Genomic DNA, 26,361 nt, shown 5'->3' on the forward strand with positions numbered 1-26,361 from the left:
GACTTTTGAGGTCAACAAGGGCGGTTTCTGTTCCATGCTGAGGTCGAAAGCCAGATTGACGCAGACCTAGTAGTTGGTTAGTCTCCAAATAATCCTGAATTAGCAGGTAGGCAACTCTATCCAGGATTTTTAGAAGGAAAGGGACCGTGTAACTAGTGGGGATGGCTGGGTCTAGCGATTGCTTTTTTAGAAGAGGGAGAACCCATGATTGTTTCAAGTTATTGGGTACTGAGTTGGTGGCAACTTGGTGATGAAGGGGGATAGGTCTCTTGCTGCATCTTTAATGATCTGAGCGGGGCAGTTTGAGGGATGTTATAATTTTTTGGATTTCTGGAGTGGTTACCTTTTTGAATGTGAAGCCTGAGGTGGTGTTAGTGGCAGTAGGTTCGTTAATGGTGGAGGGATTATTTTTGGAAAGTTGTAGTCTTTTGGCCTCAATTTTCGTTTGCAGGCCAGTGATTTTATTAGCAAGGGCTTCTTGGATACTCGTGCACCAAGGTTTGTCTTTCACAGACGTGTCCGTCGGTGGGTTGGGGTTTTCTAACTCCGTTAGGATGGTGAAGAGTTCTTTAGCATTGGATCCTGCATTGTCTATTCTGACGTTGTAGGCTTCCTTATAGGTGCGGATTATCTCCTTTTTATAAAGGGAGGAGATATTTGTGAGATTTGTTTTATTTTCAGGTGATGGAGTCATTTTCCATAAGGTTTCCATCTTGGCTTTCTTTTTTCTAAGTATTTTGTGTTCGGGAGTATACCAAGAGTTCAGATGAGCTCTACGTTTGCTTTTGCGTGGCTTAAGTGGGGCAACTGTGTCAATGGCTTTGGTCATGGCTTCATTGTAGGTATTTCCTAGAATATTGAGGTCTGCGGTGGCAAGGGGCGTATTTAGGATAGGGAGAACCAGTGGCATAAGGGTTTCCGCAGTAATGTTGCGCTTGTTTCTGGTCAGACAGGCTGATGCAGGGGGGCCTTGTTTGGGGTTCTGGTTGTTAATGCTAATGTCAAATGATAAGATGATATGGTCAGTCCATACGAGAGGTTGGGGGGCTTTGCAAGTGATATTGGAGTTGTGGGCAGCGAGCCAATCAATGGTTCTACCTTTCTGGTGGGTGGGCAGTGTTGAGTTGAGTGTACTTGTGTTCAGAGAGGGTGTTAGCAAGGGAGGACGCAGGCGTGTCGTTGTACCCCAATTTAAAATCACCTAGGATGATATTCTGTGAGAGCGGTTTAGAGTTTTCAACTATAAGAGAGGTAATGTCTTCCTCGAAGGTGCCTGTAGGACCTGGGGGTCTGTATATTAGTTCCTGAGTGATGGTATTCTTAGGGGTAGTTTGTATTTTAATGGTAGGGACCTGCTGCATCATGTAGCCATGTTTCTGTAGTGGCAAGGAAGTCGAGGTCTGCTGAGCGGATAATGTCAACAATTTCAGTGGGGTGAGCAACGAGGGATCTGACTTTTTTTTTTTTCTGGGTGCTTGTTTGAAAAAATAATTATTTGCGGGCCTGCGCTCCAAGCGCTGTTCTCCCCCCCCCACCCCCCTGCAGCCACTTCCTGGTCCTCCCTCCCGCCTACCTGCCCGCCCACACTCCCCCTCCTATTGGGTGCCTTCTGGTATTAATCTGACCCCCTTGGGCAGCCCCCTGCCTGGCAGCCCCTCGGCTAAGGGCCGTTTAGGCAAAGGGCGGCTCCCTCCTGTGCGGCTCCCCGTGTTTCTGCAGGTGTCCGCAGGGGACGCCAGGTGCCATTCTGCCGCTCCATCTGTGAGCTCCACCTGCTCTCCCGGCCCACCCCACCCTTACCTGTTCACTTCGTCGCAGGGTGTCTACACTCCTTTGTGCTCTGATTTTGTGGTAAACTAGGGTTTTTCTCCCCCCGCAGGATTTTCAAACTTAGGTGGCCTCTCCACTGTGTACCTGATACGCATTACTGTGTTCTGATTTTGTGGTAAACTAGGGTTTTTCTCCCCCCGCAGGATTTTCAAACTTAGGTGGCCTCTCCACTGTGTACCTGATACGCATTACTGTGTTCTGATTTTTGTGGTAAACTAGGGCTGCCGCTCTCTTCCTGTCCGCTTGCACTTGTCCTGTCTTCCCCCCCCCACTCCCTCCTATTCCATGGTGCTCTCTGATCTTTTCCAACTGCTTCTCCATTGACTATCCTGCTCGCCTCACCAAATCTGGTAGGAAAAAGTTTAAAAAGGACATCCTGGTCTCCAACCCAGGCCTCCCTATCGCTGACACCTACACTAGTTCCTCCTCCAAGGAAACTCTCACTGACATCCTCTTTTTCGTGCCTTCACCTGAACTATGGACCCTTCATATGGTCTCTGTGCTCTCTCCTTTCTCCTCTTCTCCAATTAATGGTGGCACCCGTTGGGATGTCCTCTTGGCCTCCTTCCACTCATCTAAAACCATCATTGATGTCTACGCTAATGGGACCATCTTGGTCCAAGGCCCTCAGGCCAACCTTCACCTCTTCGATAGACGCTTCCCGCACCTCATCAACTTCCTTTCCTCTCCTGCTGTGCCCCCTCCTCTGTCCTCGACTACCTTGCCTCTACCCTCCCTCCCCACCGCCTCTCGTGCTCATTCTTCACCTCCGCAGGGCGTACCTCTGATCTGTACCCCTCCCCTGAAGTCCTTCAAAGATGGCAACCTTCTCCACAGTGCCACTCTTGGCTCTCGCTCTGCCGTCAAACATTCCTCTGATATCTGCCGCCTTCTTGAGGAACTTGACCTTGACGTACTCTGTCTCACTGAGACATGGTTCACGGCCAGCTCCGTCACCAGCTTTGACACACTACTACCTGACGGTTACAAGATCCTCTCCATGCCCAGGCCCAACCATGCTGGGGGGGGGTGTGGCCCTTATCTTCCCTGAGTGGATTCCTGCCACTGTTACTCCCACGCAGACCTACTCCTCTTTAGAATGTCTTGTCTGCCGACTCTCTCTCCTAGCCATTCCCTTACCGTGGCTACTATCTATCGGCCACCTAGTCAAATTTCCTCCTTCCTCTCCGAGTGGGCGGACCTCTCCTCCTCACTCCTGTCCTCAACCACTCAACTCCTCCTTCTTGGAGACTTCAACATCCACCTGGATGCCTCCTGTCCCCCTTTTTGGACTCTTTCGCGACCTCTGCGACTCGCTCTCACTCTCTATTCTCCCATCTGGGCCGACTCATTCTGCAGTGCACACTCTTGATGCCCTGATCGCCTCTGACCTTCCCCTCTCTTTCCCTCTCTCCACTCCTCTCTCCTGGAGTGATCACTTTCTCCTCCCACCTCACCCTCCCTACCCCACAGGCAAAGCCACCCCCATCACTGCCACCTTCCTTCTCAGTCATCCGACCCATGAAGCGCATGTCAGTTGAGGCTTTCGCTGCCACCTTCTCGCCTCCTCCTCCCCCTTCGGCTGACTCCCACCCTGACACAGCCCTCTCCAATCTGCTATATCTTGTACTCTTGATATCCTTGCCCCTGTCATGAGAATCCGCCTGAACCCCAAAGCCAAATGTAACTCCTGGTATGACTCGGATCTCGTCACCCTCAAACGCAAGTGCAAGGTGGCAGAGAGGAAATGGTGTGCTTCATGTTCATCCTCTGACAAACTGGCCTGTCGCCTGCTCCAAAGGCAATACCGGCTCTCCGTTCTCACCAAGAAGAGAGCCCTTATCCAAGCCTGCATCTCTGCGGCATCTAACAATTCGGCCAAACTCTTTTTAAAATCTGCAAGGAGCTGGCCAACCCTGCTGCAGTCTCTACCTCTCCTGTCCCCTCCCAGGCCCTCTGCACGGCACTGGCCTCTCACTTCATTTACAAAACTCAGGACATTCTGTCCTCACTCTCCTCCTATCACTCCCCCCACACCCCCCTTCTATTCTCTGACCTTCCTCTGGCCCTTCTGCAGCCACCCCTCATCTCTCCTTCTCTGCCTTTCCCCTTTTTTCTGCTAACGAGGTTTCAAGACAAGTCCGATCTATGAAACTCTCGTCAAAACAGGTCCACCCCTGTTCCTCCAAGACTATCAAGGACCACATCGACTCCTTGGCTCCTGCCCTGGCTGACTTCTGCAATCACTCCTTTGCCTCTGGAGTCTTCCCATCCCCTCTCAAGCACTCCCTTGTGCACCCCCTTCCTGCCCAGCTAACTATCGCCCAATCTCTATCACTCCCTTCCTGGGCAAGCTCCTGGAGAAACTGGCCATCTCCCAGCGTAATCTCCATGCTGAATCTGTTGGTAGTCTTCATGACCATCAGTCTGGCTTCAGAGCTGCCAGAAGCACGGAAACTGCTCTCCTGAACATCCATGAGGACCTGCTCTCGAACCTTGACTCTAACGTTCCATGTGTTCTCATTTTGCTTGATCTCTCTTCTGCCTTTGATACTGTCAACCATACCATCCTGCTCAACCGTCTCCGTGATAACCTGGGTATCACTGGTCAGGCTCTGGCGTGGCTGACCTCGTTCCTCTCCAATCGACCCTCCCAGGTCCAACTGGGGTCTTTCCTCTCTGACATCATTTTCTCTACCTGTGGTGTCCCCCAGGGATCTAACCTCTCTCCCTGGCTGTTCAACCAGTATCTGGCACTTTTCGCCCACCGCATCGCCGCTCTCTGCCCCAACTTTCAGTGCTATGCGGATGATACCCAGCTCATTTTCAGGCTACCCTCTGCCTCCTCTTCTCCTTCCCTCATCTCTGACTGTCTTTCTGCTATCCAGGAATGGTGTGCCGCCAACGACCTCTGCCTTAATGCCAGTAAGACTGAGATTCTACTTATCGGCACACCCACTCCCTCCTTCCCTGCAGCTCTCTGGCCGGCCTCTCTGGGCCCTCTTCCTGCTCCTAGCTGCAAGGCAAAAAACCTTGGGGTCATCTTCGACTCCACACTCTCCTTCTCTCCTCACATATCCGACGTCTCTAAGAAGTCACACTACCAGCTACACCTCCTCAGAGGTATCCTTCCTTTCCTCTCCTTCCCCCAGAAGCTCACTGTCTCTAGAGCCCTGGTTCTCTCGAAGCTGGACTACTGTAACAGCCTCTATCTAAATCTGCCCACCTCTACTCTCCGCCCTTTGCAACTCATCCAGAACAGGACTGCAAGACTTGTCCTTGGCCTCAAGCCCAGGGACCAGATCGCTCCAGGACTGGAATCACTGCACTGGCTCCCAGTGACTGCGAGGATCAAGTTCAAAACCCTCTGCATTGTCCACAAGGCCGTCTGGGGCCTTGGGCCAAAATACCTTCAACTCTCTCTTCCTAAATATCTTCCTTCTCGAGCTCTTCGCTCATCCGCCTCCAACTCCCTCAGGGTCAGCCGCTTCTCCAAACAACGAGTTGGGGGCAGATCTCTCCGCTGCAGGGGCCTCCCTCTGGAACAGCCTTCCTGCCTCCCTGAAACTTGAGGAGAACCATCTCCGGTTCCGGAAGCACCTCAAAACCTTCCTCTTTGCCTCCGCTTTCTCTCCCCCTCTCCCCTGCTAATACTACTGAAACTGCACTGAATCTGCAACTGGGCCACTCACCGTTCTCGGTCCTTGGCCCAGCCACGCTCCCCTGCACTGCCTCCCTGGCAACCCCTGCACTACGGGACTGTCTGTATCCCTACAGCCCCCCTTCCCAGCACTTGTCTGCACTTACTTCGCACTTGCCACCAGCTGGCCCTTGTTATTTATCCTGTATGCTGTATGCTAATAACCCTTTACTGCACTTTCCCCTCTCCCTCTCCCTTTCCCCCCTTGCACTTTTCCCTTCCCCTCTACCCTTTGCACTTGCGCGATCTGAATGACACCTGGCCTAGTAGGATCGTTGTCTGTCTCCCCTTGTTCCCCCCCCCCCCCGCCTCGTCGCGCCTTGAAACACTTGTGTTACAAATGCCATATATCATATCAAGTGACTGACTCGGGAGGATAGCTCAGCAGCAATGTGCTCGCCTTGGAAGCAAGACGACACAGAGCAACACAGGTTCGATCCCCAGGTCCGCGCTTAGAAACCTCTAGGTATTAAGCGCGTTATAAATAACCTATCATATCATATCAAGTAGAGCACCTTTTAACAAAGCAGTGTTAGCAGCGTTGGAAGTGTTCTTATTAGTGGCCTTAGTCATAGAGGTTGTAGGCAGTTTGCTAGGTGAGATGTGGAATCTGGAGCCTAGTCTGTTGTTACGGGTAGTAAGGTTAGGATTGGCTGTGGGCCGGCATTCTGGTGTCTTGGGTGGGTTCTGGTTGGTAGCGGTGTAGTCATCTTTGGGAGGGTTGGGTAGAGGGTAGTGTGCGGTGGCGCTAATTTTAACGGTGTGGTATGAGTAGGCACTGTGAGGGAATGACGGCACGGTGGGCAGGAAGGGTGTGGGACAGGGGATAGGGTGGTGTCTTGGGCAGCCGAGTTTGGCTAGTCCATTGCTGAGCCGAGATGTAGCTATTTCTGCTGCATGGCGTATTGTTGGGCATGAGACAAAAAGGGAGCATGATGAGGATGAACCAGGCGGGCATAATTGAGAGAGCAATGTAGGTAGGGCTGAGGAGCTGTGGGGAGCTGAGTTCTGTGGGCAGGGCGCATGCAGGTAAGCACACTCTGCAATTGCAGGAGAGTAGGCTCAGTTATGCTAGTGGTCTAACAGGTAGGCTACTACTGTTGTGTGGGTGGCACGCACGGATAGGCAGATACAATATTGCTAAAGCAGAGTGAAGACAGGCTAGGTTTGACTAAGCATGTATAATGCAGCGATGGGCTAGTTCAAATATACTGATGGAGAGCAAAGATGGGCAGTTTCAATTTTGCTAGTGCAGAGGTAGGCAGATTCGATTTTGCTAGTACAGTGCAGAGACAGGCTACATTCGACAATGCAGGTATAGTGCAGCAATAGGCTAGTTCAAATGTACTGATAGCGTGCAAAGATAGGCAGATGCGTTTTGCTAGTACAGTGCAGAGACAGGCTAAAATTCTACTATGCAGATATAGATCAGGCTCTGGTTACGGGGCTGGGGTTTACTTGGTGTGATGTACGCTTGCGTTATTTGGGGGTGTGGTTGACGTATCCTCTTTCCAGGATGGTTGATGAGAACATGTGTGGTTATTCGAGATTGTAAATTGGATTTAGAAAGGTGGTCTTTGCTTAATCTTTCCCTATGGGGTAAAGTCAAGCCCTAAAAATGAATACAACACCCAGGATTAACTTTGGATCTAGCATGCTTCCATTGAAAATTAAGAGCTGTTATTGGAATGATTTGGACCGTCTAGTTCAGGAATTTTTGTGGGACAAAAAAAAAACTCCAAGGCTTAGTCTTTGGAAGTTGCAGCTTCCAGTCCATTTAGGTGGTTTGGGGGTGCCGAATTTTCGAGCCTACCATTTGGCCTTTTCTGCTCATTCTTTTGTTCCATTTTTGACAGGTGAATTGGACAGCTTGGCGGTGGCGGAGTCGAATGCCTATGGGCCGCTGGGCCCGGAAGCCTTGTTGACCACTAATACAAAGGTTCCGGGTGGTAATTTGTTGGCACCGTCATTTTTGCGCAATTCGTGGATTGCAGTCTTGTCATTGCTAGGTCGGAACGCATTTAAGTGTAGGAGTGCCTCTATCTGGCTGAATCCTAGGATTAGGGATAATTCAAGGACAATTTTTTGGCCTGATTGGTTTTTGATGGGTATTAAACAGGTCTCCGATTTGGGGAATGATGATCAGTGGTTGACGGCTGCTGAGCTGAGAGAGAGATGGAATTTTGATGGTTTATCAGACTCTGCTTATAGACGCCTAAAGGGGGCTGTTGGTGAGGTGGACTGGTCTGACTCCTTGGATGTGAGTGCTTTTCTGACTGATTCTAGTGGGAAGCGTGGTGGTCTGGCCAGTAGACTTTACAAGCTAATGGTGTCACATTACCGGAATAATGACAATTTACGGAGAGTTTGGAGTGAGAGGATTGGTTGAGATTGATATGGATGATTGGCAGAGTATGTGTGGTAATGTCTCTTTGTGTTTGCTGAATCTTGTTGAACGGTCCCGACAAATCAAGATTCTGAATCGTGTTTATTGGTGTCCTGAAACGCTTCATAAAAGAGGCATGTCTGACAGTACAGACTGTTGGGGTTGCGTTCAGGCAGTTGGGTCATAGGAACACATGTTGTGGAGTTGTGTGAGGGTCAGAGATTTTTGTAGTGCGGTTTTGTGTCAAGATTGCTGGAGGAGAGCCTGTCCTTGATTTTAGGACGGTAATCTTGGGTGATGATTCTGGGTTGGATGATGTCAGTTCCGGCCACAAGAAGTGGATTTTCCGCGCATTCATTGTGGCCAAGAGGCTGATTCTCCGTGGGTGGAAAGGGCGGGTCCCTCCTTCCTTCGAGGAGTGGATCCAGGAAATGCATTGCCTGTCAAGGACTGAAAAGTTAATATATAAATTGAAATGTAAATTGTCATATGAGAAGTTCTGGAACGTGTTTAATGACTTCTTTTAATTTTTGTTTTTGCAAATAGTGTTACTGTATTATTGTTTGTTGCTGATGTGTTCTATATATTGTATATATTATAAATAATAAAAAAAGATATAGATCAGCAATATCCTAGTTCGTTAATTAGGTGATGGGACGCACAAATGGGCATATTGAGTTATTCTAATGAAGTAGGTGAATTAGACTTTGCTATTGAAATGCGAGAGTAGGTTTGTTAAATTTAGCTGGTGCCATGCAGAAGTGGGCACGTTCAATTAGCTGCAGGAATACAAAGCGCATTAGGTGTCCATATGTAGATCACGCAGTAGACCTCATTTGAGACATGTGGCGTGCGTAGGTACAATAGGGCAGATACATGCACAGTAAGCTGGGAATTGGGAAGCAAAAGCAACAGTGTGCTCGGAATCTAGTTAGACGCTGGGGGTGATGGTAGAGGGGGCTGTGCACGCACATTAGGCAGTGGGTGGGGATGATTAGGGAAAGGAGTGACTGTGCACATAGCTCAAGGCTGGAGACATGGTTGGAGCAGTCAGGCGGCATAGACCAGCAGTTCTAGTGAAAAGCGGTCGCACATACGTGCAGTAAGGCAGAGTTAGACCACTTTGGCAGTGCAACGACTAGGGGGGGGGGTGGAAATGTACCTTGTATAAGGAGGGCCAGGGAATCTTGCAGACGGAAGTCACGGCACCAAACAGGCTCTCGGACGGCCGGGCAACTGTCACCGGTTGGCAAACCGACCGTTGCCCGGCTGTCCGAGAGCCCATTCGACCAGAGCGATCGCTGCTACCACGGCGTTCTTGTCTGGTGTACTCCTGCTGGACATCTGCAGGGCTGCTACGTGGAGGTCGACGCACACCTTCACGAGATTCTACTGCATCGACTGGGATTCCAGGGAGGAGTCCAGGGTTGGCGAAGCAGTGCTGTGCAACCTGTTCGCCTGAAGGTGGGCCTGGTGAGGAGGTAAGAGTTGCTTAATGTTTAGTTTATGTAATGCTTAATGTTGAGCCTTGCCAGCTCCCGTGGTTGTGCATGTGTGTGTACTGCTATGTATTCTTATATTCATGAGCATTTGAATCCATGCCAGACCCCATGCTGGAGAAGGAACAAGTTAGTTATCTGTAACTGTTCGCCAGCAGGGGTCTGGCATGGATTCACATGCGAACCCTCCCTCCTATCCCTCTGCAGCTCTTCACTTGGTCATACTGCCACTTTACGTGCTACCAAATCTGAGGATGGCTGCCAGGGGAGGGCCTTAGGGAGAGGGCAGTCATTGTCTGGGGGCAGTATGACCCAGAGACCAGTGATTGGTTACTACTAAGAAAGACAGATCAGAAACGAAACTGATACTGATTTTTTCTTTACTGAGGAATCCCAGCCTGACGACGGGGAATATTAATGAGCATGTGAATCCATGCCAGACCCATGCTGGAGAACAACAGTTACAGGTAAGTAACTTGTTCCTTCTCACCCGTCTAAACTAAAGAACTATGAGGCGGCAGCCACTGTGGTTCACCTTTATGGAAAATTCTTGCCCGATTTGTCTTTGTCCTGATCCGGCAGTCAGACGTTTTTTATTTCTGCTTCGTACCAATCAACTGCCCTTATTAGCTGTACGTAGTTCTCAGTTAAACTAGCACCTGAGGCACGTTATTGCCGTATCTGTAAAATTCTTCAATAGATAGAAACAGCAACACACATCTTTGCAGAACTTGGTCCACTATACATGTGTAACTTGGGTGGCTTAGTTCATAACTGTGAGGCAATTGGAACAAAAGCGTTTTGAGATTACTGTCTTAACACTGATTCCATTTCTTCCCAAGTAGTCTTATATCGTGAATGGTTGCAAATTAAAAACCACCTGGGTTAATTTGAGTTTGTATATTTAAGGAAGCTTAATTTTCCTGGATGGTTTATGAATACATGTTTTTTTTCTTTTTAACTTTGAGTGCTTGACATTACAACAAGAAGTAAGAATAGCAGCATTGGTCAGTGCAATCATTTCACATCAGTAAGTGCGTTTATAGTTGTGGCAATAATTGTAACATAGAACAATGCTGACAGCGACCAAAACTCAAATGACAATTCCGATCGGTAAAAAGAGGAAAATCAAGAACAGTCTATTGAGCCAGGGGCTTTTAAGGCGTTTAAGTTCACACATTATTTATTATGAATTATGAGCTGTGTGTTTAATGTATGTATTATATATGTAATTATGTAAATGCGTTTTGATTATGATTTTTATTTGTGTAAAGTACAATTTGAAATAAAACACATTCAAGATTATTATAATCTCCTTCAGAAAGGGACCATCTGAGACACCGGAGCCTGTTAGGAGGAATTTTCAGAATCAGCACTGTGTATGGTTCAGAGAGGCCAACCTAGTGGAGAAACAAGGTATTTTTATGCTTGCTCGAACCAAACTATCTGGGTGATATAGGCTGAACAGTAATGCTTAGATTTAGGAGATCAGGGGATTGGTGTTCAGGTATAATTAACAAATTATAGACTGTGAATTATTAGAGGTCCATACAGTTGTATAAAACATGTTAGACAAAAATGGACACAGATAGAAATCAAAAGTACTATAAAATACAAGTGGAGTAGAGAAAAGGGGCTAAGCATGTAAGAATATGCTTTATAATGACAACTCAGTTACCTTAAAGGAAGCTTAAGCTGTCCTTCCCAAGAAAGTTCCAATCGTTTTAGAGAATCGTTACAGGTAGGTGCCTACATTGGGGTTTAGGAATTCAAAACGAGGCTTTGCTAAATCAAAAAAGGTGTTTCTAAGTGTTTAAAAATCCACTTTCAGGAAAGATGCCCCTCAGGGAAGTGGCTAGCTCCCAATTCTAGCTCACTGATCTGACCCAGGGGCGGAATAAAAAAAGCACTACCCACAGTAAGCTATGAGTAGTTACTAAGGATTGGATTTCATTGAATCCCTACTAACCAAGAGGGGCGTCCTGAGTGGTAATTTCACTCTGCCCTTGAACTCCAATTCAGAAAACTACCAACTCTAGGTAAGTAAGAATCACAGTGGGCAAACTACTATCACCTTTGATCCAGGTGTTACAGCGTTTGCACATCAGTGACGGACCCGAGGTATATTTTGGTGTCTGGTTGGGATTTTGGTTAGTGGTGGTGCTGATCTCCCAAAGCAGTCACTCCAGATATTCATCAACTGGACTGACGACCTTGGAAGAGGACCACTGAAACTCCCACTATGAGGGGCGATACCCAGAATTCTACAGGTTAGGTGACACTGGTCACGCAGGCTCAGATCTTGACGATGGTGAAACAGATTCCAGACAGGTTCCTCCTCACCTCGATGAGGTTCCCGGGCCATAAGTAAAAAATCTGCTAAGTGTGCAGCTTCTAGATGACTGCTCAAAGCAGAGAGGAGGCCCCTTCAATGGATGGTCAGCCGCCCGGATGCTCCAGAGACACTTTATGAATCCATCGAAGCAGTGCAGCAGTGAAGGAAATGGCGACTGGTTGGGCCCACCAATCAAAGGGAGGAAGGCACTGACAACGGTCTTCCCTGGTCGCTCAAGAGCTTCCCCCACTGGCTGGCTTTGGCGAGGCTTGTTCCCTTCATAGAAAGGCAGCTGCCTCACTGTATGCAGCAACAGACATCCCCTTTCTGAAATGGGGATTGGGGCCGTACATCCCCTTGCCCAGTTTCCACCGGTACCAGGCACAAAACACTGACTGGACATTCAAGGCTGGATCCTGTGAAATGTGCATCACCGTATTTGGGAATGCATTGCCTTATTTAGTTAATTCAAGCCTTAGAGCACAGGAAGACTGCCAAAAAACAAGATGGCACAAGACAGGAACCACAAGGATCCGTCATTGTGCATAGATCATACTGAAAATACATTGAGGTAAAAACGATGGTGTACTAGAGTGCACCAGAAAATAACCCAATTCACTGCCACCAGCCTGTCCTGTGCAGATCTATAATGTAGCAAACATGTTGCTAGATAAAAAGAAAAGGGGACCTAGTGTCCCTGTAGCACCCCACTGAAGGTGTCTTGTGTTACAAAGTAAATGAGAGAAACACTTATCTGCATTATCCACCTTAAGGACTGATCATTATCCCCAAACCAAGCGAGTTAAACAAGTGAGTGAGGTTAAAAAAGACCTTTGTACTCCAGTCACACCGCTCTGATTGCTTTTTTGGTGTTGTTTCTCATACTACTACCATGTAAATGACTTGGTACTTTTCTTTTGATTCTTTTCAGGTGTTTATCCGTAATTGACTTCTTTAAGAACTGTATTTGCTTTTCAAACAGATGCAGCCGCCCTAGGTCATTAACTAAAAGTGATTGCCCTCAGTGATCACTCATTCTGCTACATGCATGTGCACAAACTAGGCGACTCCCCGCGTACCAACAATAAAAGGCTGCATAACTTGCCATGCCCCGTTGTGCTGCAGACCTGCCATGCTATGTTTGAGAAATGTCTCTTCTGTTTCTTGCTAATTAGCCCAAGACTGCACACTTTTTAATTTGATTGTTTTGGCCCCTTAAAGTACACACATGTCATCATGTCTGAGCCATAAACAGATAAACATACCTTATGGGTGGAACATTATGTGTACAGTGTCCATCTGTCACAGCCATTTATCCTAATTGCTACCATTCTGTCATTAGTTTAAATGCACAATTCTAGCCGTACATTTTGAGGGGATTGTGTCCTCCGACGTATTCCACATCTATGACAGGTAATGACGGTGTCTAGTCAAATGGTCGACGGACAAATGGTCGACACAATTTGGTTGACAGGACAAATGATCGCATTTTTTTTTTTAGTTATATATATTTTTTTAGGTTTTCATTTAGGGATAAAGGGGGTTTTTAGCAGAAAAAAAGGGGGTTGGGGGATCCCCCCAAAAAAAAATGTGAAAAAACAAAAATAAAATTCGATCATTTGTCCTGTCGACCATTTGTCCTGTCGACCATTTAGATTTGACCTACAACCGGTAATGACCACAGCTGTGCTGCTTTGGAACATTTCGGCAGAGGCCGTCCTGCGTCGATGACGTCTATCAGTTGTCCCACGAGGGCGTCCGTCACCGGATGTTATGTATAGGATGCACAGAGCCCATACCCTCAGTTCATTTTTTTCCACAAATGTGTTCGCTTCGGAATCTCGGCGCGCTCGATTCTTTTCTTCAATAGCGATGTATTCTTCTTCTACTACCCCGAAGTCGGGGTTTAAAAAATGTCGGGACTGCGGTTCGAAGATGTCCATCACGGACCCGCATGATATCTGCCTCTGGTTCCTCGGCAAAAGCCACACCACCGACAACTGCAATGATTGCTAGTCCCTGACGTCTAAGGCCTTGCGGGAACGTAAGAAGAAATTAAAGGTAAGTAGGGTGTCTAAGCCCAATAAATCAAAGGCTGCTGGGCTTTCGGCCGATGACTCGAGGGGCGACTCTCTGAGTCGGCGAAAATCCAGGGGGGTCTCGGAGTGGTTCCCGCCATTCCTCTGCCTCTTCGAGGCACTCTAGGAGGCGCTGTCACTGTTCGCCTTCCCCGTCCTCGTCGGAGGACTCCGCCAGACGGTTGATTTGTCCCACCAAGTCTTCGTCGTGGGCCGAATGGGATGTATTCTGCCAGCAGATGATGGCGATTTTCAAATCGCAAGGCACAGTTCCGGCCGCGCATTCGAAAGAAGCCGGCAAGGAACGGGCTTGGGCGGTCGGCGTGATGATCGGGAGCCGTCGAGGTCCCGCTCGGACAAGGGAGATCGCCATAGCCGTGCCAGATCCAGGTCCCGGTCCTCGACGCCATAGAGACCGTCGGAACCTGTGAAGCCTTCGACGAAGGCGTCGACACCGTGTCCGTTGAAGGATGCTCTCGGGGCTCCGCCCTCGAAGGAGTTGTCGACACCATCAGCGCCGATCCCTCAGCACCTTCGCCATTTGTGACGGATTTGCCGGAGGTGCCCCGGAGGGCTGTGGAAACTCAGAGGAAGGCTTTCAGTAAGTCTGCGAGGCCTGTTTTTGAGACCTACTCTGTTTCTCCTCCCAGATTGGATTTGTTCCAACCTTTGGATTATATTTCGGGGGTGGAGGAAGGGTCTGATGAGGAGATGGTTGTGCCTCCTGATGTCCCTGATGACCTTTTGTCTGGATGGAGGAACTCCGTCAGTCCTTGCATGACGCCAGTGGTCTTGACACCTCGCCGGAGGCGGAGTTTGGCAGGCCTGAGCCTGGGACGCATGCCAAATCCTCCTATGGGCGTCTCATGTCAAGGGTGACTGAATACTTGGGGTGGTCTGCTCCACCTGTTGATTTTGATCAGGATGATCGGACGGACATCCTGGACCAAGGTCCACCCACTGACTCGGTGTTGCCATTTGACATGGCTTTGCAAAGAAGGGTGGCGGCGGCTTGGACTGCTCCGGAGAGTCTCCCGGCAGTGAATAAGTTGCTTCCGAAAAAATACCGCCCAGCCAGTAGTGACCCCTGTTACTTGTCGACTCACCCTTCTCCGCAGAGTTTAGTGGTGCAGGTGGTGGCTACGGCCCCCGCGAAGCCGGCTGCGTACCCTACCATCCCTCCTGAAGGGGACGATAAGTGCTTTGATTGTTTGGTTGATAAAGGTATTTTCATCTGGGGGTATGGATTTGAAGGCAGCCAACTCTGTTTGTCCTTGGCAAGATTCACTCACACGCTGTTGAATTGTGCATCTTTGGCGGCTGAGGTTATTCCCGAAGGGGAAGAACAGGATGGTTTTCTAGCCCTTGTGCAAGACGGCAGGGATGCTATGTGTGAATCCGTTCAGTCAGGTTTGGACACAGCAGACTGTGTCAGCCGGTCCATGGCTGCGAGCACCGTAATACGCGGGTTTGCTTGGTTGCGGAAGTCGTGGTTTGCTCCTGATGTGCAATCCCGGCTTCTCAACATGCCCTTTGATGGTGTCCATCTGTTTGGCAGCAAGGCTGACGAGAGACTTGAGAGGTTGCAGACCTCCAAAGCTGCAGCAAAGTCTTTGAGCGCTGCAGTACATCAACCTCCGCCTTTTGGTCCTAGGGGACAGCAATGTAGGGGAGGTTCCTTTCGGTACTACTCTACCTTTGGTAGATCGAGAGGAGCTGCCAGTCAAAGGGGCCACCGTCGGAGTACCAGAGGTGGAAAGCAAGGTACTCGAGGTGCCAAAGGCGCTCGGGCAGTTGCCTCTTTGCCCTCAGGCACTGCTGCGTCCGCTCAGTCATGAGGCCATGTTCCATGGTTCACCGGTTGGGGGCAGACTTGCGCAGCATCTTGGACAATGGCGAGCCATTACTTCAGATGTGTGGGTTCTGGAGATCATAACCCACGGCTACCGTCTTCCCTTCCGGTAGAGGCCTCACGACAATCCACCGCGGAAGCTCTCTTTGAAGCGTCTGGATCCGCTCCTTGCGCAGGAAATCCTATCCCTGCTGGAGAAAGGCACCATAGAACTGGTGCCTTTAGCGGAGAGGAACAAGGGATGGTATTCCCCTTATTTTTTGATCCCGAAAAAAGACTGGGGATTGAGACCCATCATGGACTTACGTTGGCTGAACAAGCTCCTCAGGAAGGACAAGTTCAAGATGCTAACTCTTTCTCAAGTCCTCCAGGCCCTTCAACTTCAGGATTGGTTGGTGTCTCTCGACCTCAAGGATACTTACTTTCATGTGCCGATTCATCCCAAGCACAGGAATACCTGAGGTTCGCAGTTGGCGACTTGCATTTTCAGTTTCGGGTCCTGCCGTTCGGATTGACCTCCGCCCGAGCGTCTTCACCAAGCTGATGGTGGTGGTGGCAGCGTATCTCCGGAAAGGGGGGGGGGGGTTCACGTCTACCCCTAACTGGACGATTGGTTGATCAGGGTGTGCTCTCCCGAGCAAGCCCTAAATCGTCTGTCCATCACCTGTCACTCCCTTCACAAGCTGGGCTTCTCCCTCAATTTTGAAGAAGTCCCATTTGACGCCTACCCAGCGGCTCCAATACATCGGAGCAGTGCTCGACACATCCCTGGGGCAGTTTTCGCCTTCCCAGGTGAGGGCTCATCACATTCTGCAGATGGTGGACAAATTTCAACGTGCCCAGAGTCTCCCGGCTTTCGAGTTCTTGAGGTTGCTCGGCCTCATGGCATCCTGCATTTTCCTGGTGCCAGAGGCCAGGCTGCGGATGAGATCTCCGCAGTGGGCTCTCAAGATGCAGTGGTTGCAGTTCTCCGGCAGGATGTCGGATCCCGTTCAGATTCCGCCCTCGGTCGCACAGGATCTTCTGTGGTGGGCCGTCTGAGGAAGGGAGCTCCGTTTTGGCAACCTTGGCCGGAGGTGACGATCGTGACGGACGCGTCCCTCACGGGTTGGGGAGCTCATGTCAACGATTTGACAGCCAGCGGCCGTTGGTCTCCGTTGGAGCCCAGACTCCACATCATTCTGTTAGAGCTGCGGGCCGTCAGGCTAGCCCTGAAGGCTTTTCTGCCGTCTGTGCGGGGGAAGAATGTCCTGATTATGACGGACAATACAGTGGCCATGCACTACCTCAACAAAAAGGGGGTGGCAGGGTCACTTCCGTTGTGTAGGGAGGCGATGCAGCTCTGGTTCTGGGCCATCCAGCAGGAAATTTCGATATCGGCAGTTCATCTGGCTGGAGCCGGAAAAACGTGGCGGCGGATGCTCTGAGCAGGCGGAGCACGGTCTCTCACGAGTGGGAGCTGGCTCAGGAAGTTCTGTTGGAGATCTTCGCCCTTTGGGCAACCCCACAAGTGGACCTCTTCGCCACCAGTGTCAACCTGGAAGTGCGAAAGGTTCTGCTTGCGGGAATTTCCTCCAAGAGGAGCCTTAGGGGACGCGTTCGTAGTGGAGTGGTCCTTCCCACTGCTGTACGCGTTTCCTCCAGTCCTCGTCATTCCGCAATTGTTGCAGAGGTTATGGAGGTTCGGTTCCCGGATGATCCTCATTGCTCCGGCATGGGCCAGGAGAGCGTGGTACCCAGACCTTCTAGACATGTCCATCTGCCCTCCATGCCGTCTTGCCTACCAAGACGATCTGCTTCACGGGAGGTGGATCGGGTTCTCCATCCAGAGGTAAAGTCTCTCAGCCTTCATGCTTTATCTGAAAGGTTGAGGTATAAGGATTGGGACCTCCCTGAAGACGTGATGGAGGTGTTGCTTTCAGCCAGAAGGCCCGCAACGAAATCCCTGTGCCGTTGCCGTTGGGAGAAAGTTCCGTGACTGGTGCAGGATACAGAATGTGGATCCTTTCCAATGTTCCATTCCTTTGGTTTTGTCTTTTTTACTTTCTTTAGCCCACAAGGGCCTGCAAGTGGGTACCATTAAGGATTACCTGGCGGTGCTGTCCATATTTAAGCGCTCGTCTGAGGAATGTTCTTATTTTAAGATCCCGTTGATTTCTCAGTTTCTAAAAGGGCTAACTAATGTGTTTCCACCGTCGCCTTTCCAGGTGCCGGGGTGGGATTTGAATTTGGTTTTAAAGTTCCTAATGAGAGCTCCGTTTGAGCCCTTACATTCTTGTCAGTTGCACTGTTGTCCTTTAAAACTGTATTTTTAGTTGAAGTTACTTCCGCACGCAGAGTGAGTGAGTTGCAGGCACTTTCCGCCAAGCCACCCTTTACTGTGTTCCATAAGGACAGGGTTGTCCTGCGCGTGCAGCCTTCTTTTCTTCCGAAGGTTCTGGCGGAATTCGATTTGAGCCAGAAGGTGATTCTTCCGGCATTTTATCCTCCTCCACATCCTGGTAAGGAAGATGAGAGGCTCCATAGGTTGGATCCTAGAAGAGCTTTGAGTTTCTATCTCTCACGGATGTCCCAGGTCAGAGTGGACGATCAGCTCTTTGTTGGTTATGCTGGAAGGTGCATGGGTCAGGCTGTTTCCAAACAGACCTTGTCTAGATGGATAATTTTGACGATCTCCGAGTGTTACCGTTTGGTGGGAAAGGACCCTCCAGTAGGCTTACGGGCTCACTCTACTAGTGGTGTGTCTGCGTCCACTGCTCTACAGAGGGGTGTTCCTAGTCGCAATATTTGCGAAGCAGCCACATGGGCCTCTGGCCATACTTTTGTGAGACACTATTCCTTGGGCTCCATCCATGGGCAGGATTTGGCCTTTGGTAAGGCAGTCCTTTATTCAGCAATTTGATTGGGCATTCTAAAATTATAAATTGTAAATTCTTTTCCCACCTCTGTATGTTGGTACTGCTTTGGGAGTCTGTCATAGATGTGGAATACGTCGGAGGACACAATCCCCTCGAAGAACAAGTTACTTACCTTATCTGGTAACCTTCTTTCGATAGGATGTTCCTCTGACGTATTCCACATCGAACCCTCCTATCCTGCCCCTCTTCAGAATTTCTTATGCGATTGCAGCTTACGTTTCCTAAAGGTTTTCTCCATTCATACTGGCAGGAGATTGATGCCAAACGTTCTGGGAAAAAACTACAACTGAGGCTACAGGTGCTGTCCTATATATAACATCCGGTGACGCTGGTGCTCGACTGAGGCCCTCGAGGGACAACAGATCGACGCAGGACGCCCTCTGCTGAAATTTTCTGAAGCAGCGCAGCTGTGGTCATTACCTGTCATAGATGTGGAATACGTCGGAGGAATATTCCATCGAAAGAACGTTAGCAGATAAGGTAAGTAACTTGTTCTTCGCATCGCTGGCACCCAGTCTTTTCAGCACAAATGGTTTGGCATGTCAGGAGGTTGCAACAGAGGCTCACTGCTCAAGTGCACAGAATCATGTGATTTGCATCTTTTATATGCTCACTGTCCCATCTTAGTCTTAACAAAGTTGAGGCTTATTCAGGTATTAATTCAGCTTTCCGTATCACAAGAGTATTGGCTGTATGCTGGAGTCGTATGATAAACTGAGATTATAGGCATAAAAAACAGAGTGAATGAAAGCACACATTTGCAGCAAATTGAATATCTTCATTCCGATGTGATCCATCCACCCTTTTTCTAGTCATTTATTGTTCACTTGTTAGGCGCTTATACAGGAAGCAAATACTGTTTTAAAGCGCCCACAAGGCAACAGGGAGGGGACAGAGGATGATAGACAATGAAATTACAACAATGTTAAATGATGAATAAAACAAACTAAGAATAGACAATGGGGAGGAGAATACGAACCTGCTATGTCTGGAGAGTATTCAGAACGTGCAAGGGGAGAGGGGTATGGGATAGGTGGTGTGGTGCTCATGGAGATCAGCAGGTGAAGTGCTATGAAGAAAGGTACGTGCAACCTCTAGTGGTGGGGGATGAGCCGAGGCAAGTGCAGTGGATAGACTGCAGCAGGGATAAGATGTGGGAGGACCGAGCCCCAAGGATGTATAAGGGCCCTGCACACCAATCAAGCTACTGTGCGATTAGCTGGTGAGAGGGAAGGAAGAGATAAAGAGGAAGGTGTTGAGGCTTTTCCGGGAACTTAAGGAGGTCCTGCTCAAGACAAAGGGGGTGGGGGGCTTTTCCAAAGAAGGAAGCCCACTGAGGAAAGCAATCGACCACCTGCTCTCTTTAGCAAACCACTTTACACACAATGAGTTGGTGCCAGAGGAACGTAGGTGTCTAGAGGGGGAATATTTAGTCAGAAAGGGTTGCAGATGGTGGTCCCCAGCCCCAGACAGCCTTGTGGATGATGCAGAGGGATTTGAATTTAATCTGTGCTGCAATCTGGTGCCATTAAAGACTTTGTAGGGATGGAAGGATGCGGTCCAGGGGCTTGAGGCCAAGGATAAGTCTTGCTGCCCTATTCTGAATTAGCTGGAGGGGTCGGAGAGTGGACCAAGGTAGATTGAGGAGGCTAATGCAATAGTCCAGCCTAGAGAGATCCAGAGCCCGGGTGCTCACCTTTAAATGTTTTCTACCACCCTGGCTATCTTGTCCTCTTCATCTCCTTCTAAAAGCTTTCCCTCACCATCTTATCTGCATGTAATCATTGTATTCCCTCCTATCAGTTCTTCAGCTGATGCAAAATCAGTTCACTTCACTTACTAAATTCTATTAAGGATTGACTACTGCTCACCCTTTTTTGTTCTTACTCAATATTCTCTCACTACTTGGAAACGTTTAATTTCACTTTCCATATTCAATTCTAATCATGTGTTAGGATTCTTGTGTTCATCTTCATTGAAACTGATAACTCTTGCTTACCATTTTTGTTTCTAATGTTTTATGTTCGAGTGTGGATGGCCTTGTTCCAACTCCCATTCAGTTGAATCTTTTTACACTCCCAACTCTTCTACAACAGTATTGCTAGCATAGCCTCCTTGTTATCTCTTTACAATTGCCCTGCAAATGCTGTCCCCTTTCCTCTCTCCTCCATTAACTCTTAAACTATGGACTCCTACGTTTGTTCATTCCTTTTTTCTCATGCTTTTCACATTTACCTAATAGGTTGCATTTTTTTTCCTGTTTACCCAGACGCTCCTTTGCTGCACAATACAGGTGCTTTAAGTAGTCTTTCAATGTTTGTACCATAAATGTATACTTTTTGTATTTGTGTGAAGCACTTCAGCAAAATGCTTTGTATAACTAAATGCACTTGCTGAATGAATTGGTCTTCGTATATCAGCTGTGTACAGTAGAACCATAATGATTGAACATTGTGCTGTAGTCAACTACATTTCTTTCAGTCACAATGTTGCCCTCAAAATTAAGCCTGTATGTCTTGTTTTTCTTTTCGTGAAAGAGTTCTCAAAGATTGCCACATGTTGAACCACCCAGACTGAACTCTCCTAAAGAAGAACCTGAAGTCAGCATGCCAAAAGTGGTGATAAAAGAAGAAGAGGCACAAGTGAAGATTGAGGAAGAGTTCCATGACCGCAGGAAAGCTGCAAGTCCACCGAAGCAAACACAGATACTGCAGATTATAGAACCTGTAAGGCACATTATATTTTTATGGATTTTGCTGTTTACTGAATAGTTGTGCCCAGTGTGAAAATGCTGTATCTGCTGCAAAATGTATGTGGAGTCTGATACCTTTGACTATTAAGTGTCCAGTAAAGTTCTAAATATGTTTAGCTTTAGGTTGCATGAATGTGGCCTGCACTCATTTCCCCTACTACAGTAAATGGTACCTCTGCGGTTATGTTTAGAAGGGGAATTATGAAAACCACAAAATAAACTGGTATCATTAATAAAGTTCCATGCCAAAAACAGGTGCCCACTAGCAGTTAAGTTATATTTGCAAATTATAGCTGCCAATTTGGGTCAAACATTCCTTTTACTCCAGACCAGTGTACATGGCTCGGTTCCTGACAGGATTTCTTGGCCCTATTATTTTCCAGCAAACACAGGTAGACATCTGTTTAGTAGCAGACCCTTTGACTTAGCTCAGATACTTAAAGTTCTGACAGAAACCAGCTGGAACTCGTAACCTGCAAACACCCTATTGCCATTAAGAAATTCTTATGCCATCTCCCCATGTTAGGCAGGATTGTATGCAGTAACCCTATGGGAGACTACACCAGTCGTGTCCTCAGCCTTCTTTAAAAAGGGCAATATGCAACAATAAAAATAACACTTAATTACACGTTCTCAGATTTAGAATAAGCAAGTAGATACTTGTAAGAGATGCTTTATACACACCTACACCCTGGGGTGACTAATTACTAGGACAGTATTGACATGTATATATCACTTTTTGCACTTGATCAATTCTGAGGTTGTGAAAAAGGAAATGGTCAGGGAAGAAAAAAGGTTAATAGGTTCTCGGAGCATGTGAGCACTTTTCAATCTCCCAATGAAGTCTAGATTAGATCTTTCCCAGTAATACAAGTTAAACTTATGCACCACCTATGAGGGACAGTTAGAATCAAAGGCAATGGGGCAGAAAAGTCTGCAGGGAGCCAGGACAGCCATAGTCAATTTGAAGGATACTTCCACGTATCGCATTTGTACTCTTTTTTTTTTTTTATTATTTAACTGTAAAGAAGAAAAAAAAATACTGTTCTTGACACTTTGTATATTGAAAGGTTGATTTTATCAACCATAAAATAAAAAAAATAAAAAAAATGTGAAGGATGTCTATGGGAGCTGAGGCACTTCTTTGGATAGCACACAACTCTTGCACCAGGTTAAAGAGTTTGTAAAAAATCACTGTTAGGCCACAAGCTGTTAGGCTTATTTGTATTTTATTGATTTATAAAGCGCCTTACGCCAAAGCGCTGTACAAAGAACAACATGATACATAAAACATGAACGATAAACTGTTGAAGCATAACAATATGAATCAATCAAACAACAAAACAATGGAAAGAGCAATTAACTGAGAGGGGAGGGGGGAAAGGGAGATGGGACAGGTTGGGGGTGGAGTGAAGGAGGAGGAGGGCAAGAGGGGGAAAGGGAGGGAGGAAGAGGGGGGAGGGGAGAGAGGGAAAGAGAGAAGGGGGAAGTTGAAGGGGGGGTAGGGGATTTGAGGAGGATGGAGAAGGAGAGATTTCAGGGGAGTGCAGAATGACTTATGAAAGTCAGAGCAGAGATCAACTCTGCAGAAAGCAGCTACCGCAAGCCTCAAGTGAGATAATGCAAGCTACAGACAAGAGGTAAGTACCCCTTAGTCAGGACAGTACCTTGGTTTGAAGAAGAGGATTCAGCTGGCTTCTGTTCTGGTTGCAGTCTTGCAGATCCTGGGTTCCTGGGCTGCAGTCGTGGGGACAAGAGGGAGGACGCCCAGAGGACTCCTACACTGCAGTTCGAAGGTCGGCAGTGGCTACGGGCTCTCTTCTGTTCAGCTGCACGTCGCGATTTCAGCTACTGGCAAATGGCGCCCCTGCGGATCTTGGAACACTTGATGGGCTTCCCTTGCTTCTAGAGTCCGGCACTCTGGAGAGGTGGTTCTGGCTTGGGTCGTCCTACTTTCGGGGAGGGTCTTCGGGTTCTTCCCTGAGCTTCGTTCTGGCTTAAATGCTATGCACTTGACTACAGATTTCTCGACCTCTGGCACTCTGTTCCAGCAGCAGCAAAGAAGTACTACCTGTTGGAGAAGGTCCTCCAGCAAATTTCGTCTTTGGTTTAGTTGGTCCCACCAACCCAAGGGAAGAAGTCGTCCTTTCTGGAGCTTCTCTAGTCTATTCGAAATTGGAGCTTCAGCACTGCAGTAGAGTGTCTCCGGGCAGTTCAACGGTCCAGGAAGGTGCAGCAAGCTTCTCTTCACGATTCCTTCGTCGGATGTTTCGCCCAGTGGTCGACTGTCTTCTGTTCAAGAAGCCTCGCCTTTTATGCAGGTTTCTCCCATTTAAGCACAGCCACCAAAATACATGTGAGGCAGAAAAAGGTATTACTCCAGTACAAAAAGGAAAAGGCCTAAAGTCCAGCAAAATAGCTGGGCGTCTCTAAGGTTGAAGGGAATTAGCACAGAAATGAGAATTCTCACGAACACCCTGCAACCCTTGAAATTTGATTTACTAGAATAATGGTGATAAAGGGATCAAATGTTGAGAACTGGGGAGCAAAAGCTACTTTATGAAGTATGTTTCCATAGGGACACCCAATGATTAAATGAAACATTCATACAGTTACATTCAAAAGTTACATATTAAGGTTTATATTTTTTTTATTAAGAGATTGTTTTGCACGTACACATATAAAACTACTTTAACGTGTAAATAAGATTTATGTTTTGCACATCTCACGCCTTTGAATATATGACTTCTAAATTATTGCATGTGTGAGTATTTTATTGGGTTTCTGTATGGAAACCTACATTGTATGCTTAAATGTTTGCAGAGCTCCCATAAACCTCTGAAAAAGCAGTAGGAAGAGCTTAAGCTTAAGTTAGAAATGTCTGAGTAATTTATCTATGTCCTCTTCATGACAGCATGCAGAGAAGGGCGGGTTTTGGTGTAGGGAAGGAGAAGGTGTGGATTGTTAGGCAAGAGTGTATGCACTACCCTTTGGGTGCACTACAACTACCCTGACCTCCTGGCAATAGGAACCCACCCTTTGGTATAAGTCTGTATTACACAGGTTGGTAGCGTTTTGAGCAGCCAGGCGCATCTCAAGAGGGGTCAATGTGAGCTGTAGGGGAGTTGCACAGAGATTCACAGTGACAAATATGCAAATAAACTCTTACACACATGGTTTCTTGAGTAAACAATATTAATGTATTTACCAGTCAGAGTAAGCCTTCTTCAGAAGGGAGCAATATAAAGCAACACACAAATACACTCCAAAAATACACACACTTAAGTTTCTAAATCAGTAAGTACCCTTTTGGGATTCACCACAGACCTAACCTACACCCTCTGGTGACTTCAGTAGCTAGGTTCCTGGGGACATTAATATATCACTGTTGCATTTAGAATAGCTTAGGAATAGGTCAAAGGAAAAGGTTATTAGACCACAAGAGATCACAAATATTCTTAAGCAGGCAGATACTTTCAGATCCTCCAATAAGAGGTATTCAGTGGAACAGGCTAAGCCAGAGTCAATTGGCAAAAGTCTGTATGAGCTGAAGCACTTCTTTGCAGGTAAGTAAGAAAAGTCTTTGCACAATGTTTTAGAAGTCTTTGAAGAAAAAGAAGCATCAATGTAGGGTCACAAGCTGTTAGACTTGTGAGGGGTAGAAGATGCAAGCAACTTTACAACAAGAGGTACATTCTCTCAGACTTTACAGTACCTTTGGATTGAAGAAAAAGTGCAGCAGATGACTTCTGTTCCTGTGCAGCTCTACAGATCTCACTGTTCCTGGGCCTCAGTCATGGGGACAAGGGGGAGGACTTCTGGGGACTCCTGCACTGCAACGGGACGGTCAGCGACCGAAAAGGACCAACTGCTATTCAGTGGCACTTTGCGGTTTCAGCTTCTCACATCTAAGCAAATGGCAACACTTCAGACTCTTGGCTGTCGAGTTGGCCTTTCCTTGGATCTGGGGTCACGCACTCTGTTAAGGTGGCTCAGGCTCGGTCGGTCCTGCTTCCTAGGAGTCCGGAGGATCATCTAAAAGCAACGCCCCCGATCTGGTGTACCTTTCCCTGCCTCTATGGTTTCCAGCAGAAACAGCAGTGGAAATTCGGCCAGCTCCGAGAGGATGTCCAGGTGGCTTACTTTGGAGTTGATTGGTCCCAAGTCGTCCTTCGAGGGCTTCTCTAGTCGAGGCGAATTTGGAGCTTCAGCACAGCAGCAGGGCTTCACCGTGCAAGCCAACGGTCCAGGAGTTGCAGCAGGCGTCCTCTTCAAGTTTTTCTTCGGATTCCTTCGTCCAGTGGTCGACTCTGCCTTCCAAGCAGAGTCGTCCAGTGGTCGACTCTGCCTTCTGGCAGCCAGCCGGCCAAGAGTGCACTGCTGTCTCCTAGGAGACTAAACACAGGGAGTTTCGGGCACCTCCCTCACTTCCTGCCCCCGACAGACAATCTGGAGCCAGAGGTGGGCTTCACTTGTGAAGCCGGTCAAAGACCAAACGAACGAAGGGACCAGACCTGGTTTGGCGTGCAGAGTAAATCTCTCGAAGGACCTTTCCACAAAGAAATGATAAAAAAAGACCAGGGCCATTTTGACAAAAATTGCACCCATGGGTGCTTTACCGTGGCTGCGAAAACAGCCCGCAGTAAAATCCCATAATGGTCGTAAAAAGTAAACCACTGCCACCAGCCATTCAGTGAGGAAAGGGTAACATAAAAAATGTTACATGAGAAGCTAGAGAAAGGGGATACTAAGTAACCCCTCCAGCACCCTATTGTAAGATAGTGTGTGCTGGGTCTAGAACGTTACAAATGTAAGTAAAGTCAATTTCACTTTACTGCTCTGGGAAACAGTAGTTTATCCCAGAGAAGGTATTTAAACCTTTGGGAAATCTGGAAGACTTCCCTGTGCCACTGCACTGAAGGTGCTGTGTGACACAATGTAAAAGATGATGCCTATGGAGTTTGTCAGACTCCATAACCAAAAGAGAAACAGAGTACAAAATCGCATTAAA

At 47.9% G+C, this 26,361-nt stretch overlaps 1 protein-coding gene across 4 annotated transcripts in view; it reads left to right on the forward strand.

Annotated features, from left to right (window-relative positions):
* The window catches only part of MIDEAS (mitotic deacetylase associated SANT domain protein), a 1,134,261-nt gene that overhangs the window by 1,017,028 nt on the left and 90,872 nt on the right, over positions 1-26,361 (forward strand). For all 4 annotated transcript variants that reach the window (XM_069638766.1, XM_069638765.1, XM_069638767.1 and 1 more), the window contains one exon: positions 21,136-21,324. In XM_069638766.1, the coding sequence (XP_069494867.1) occupies positions 21,136-21,324 (189 nt within the window). The remainder of the gene's footprint in view (positions 1-21,135; positions 21,325-26,361) is intronic.

Source organism: Ambystoma mexicanum, chromosome 14, assembly GCF_040938575.1.
Source record: "Ambystoma mexicanum isolate Mex_15411 chromosome 14, UKY_AmexF1_1, whole genome shotgun sequence".
NCBI classification, from domain to species: Eukaryota; Metazoa; Chordata; class Amphibia; order Caudata; family Ambystomatidae; genus Ambystoma; species Ambystoma mexicanum.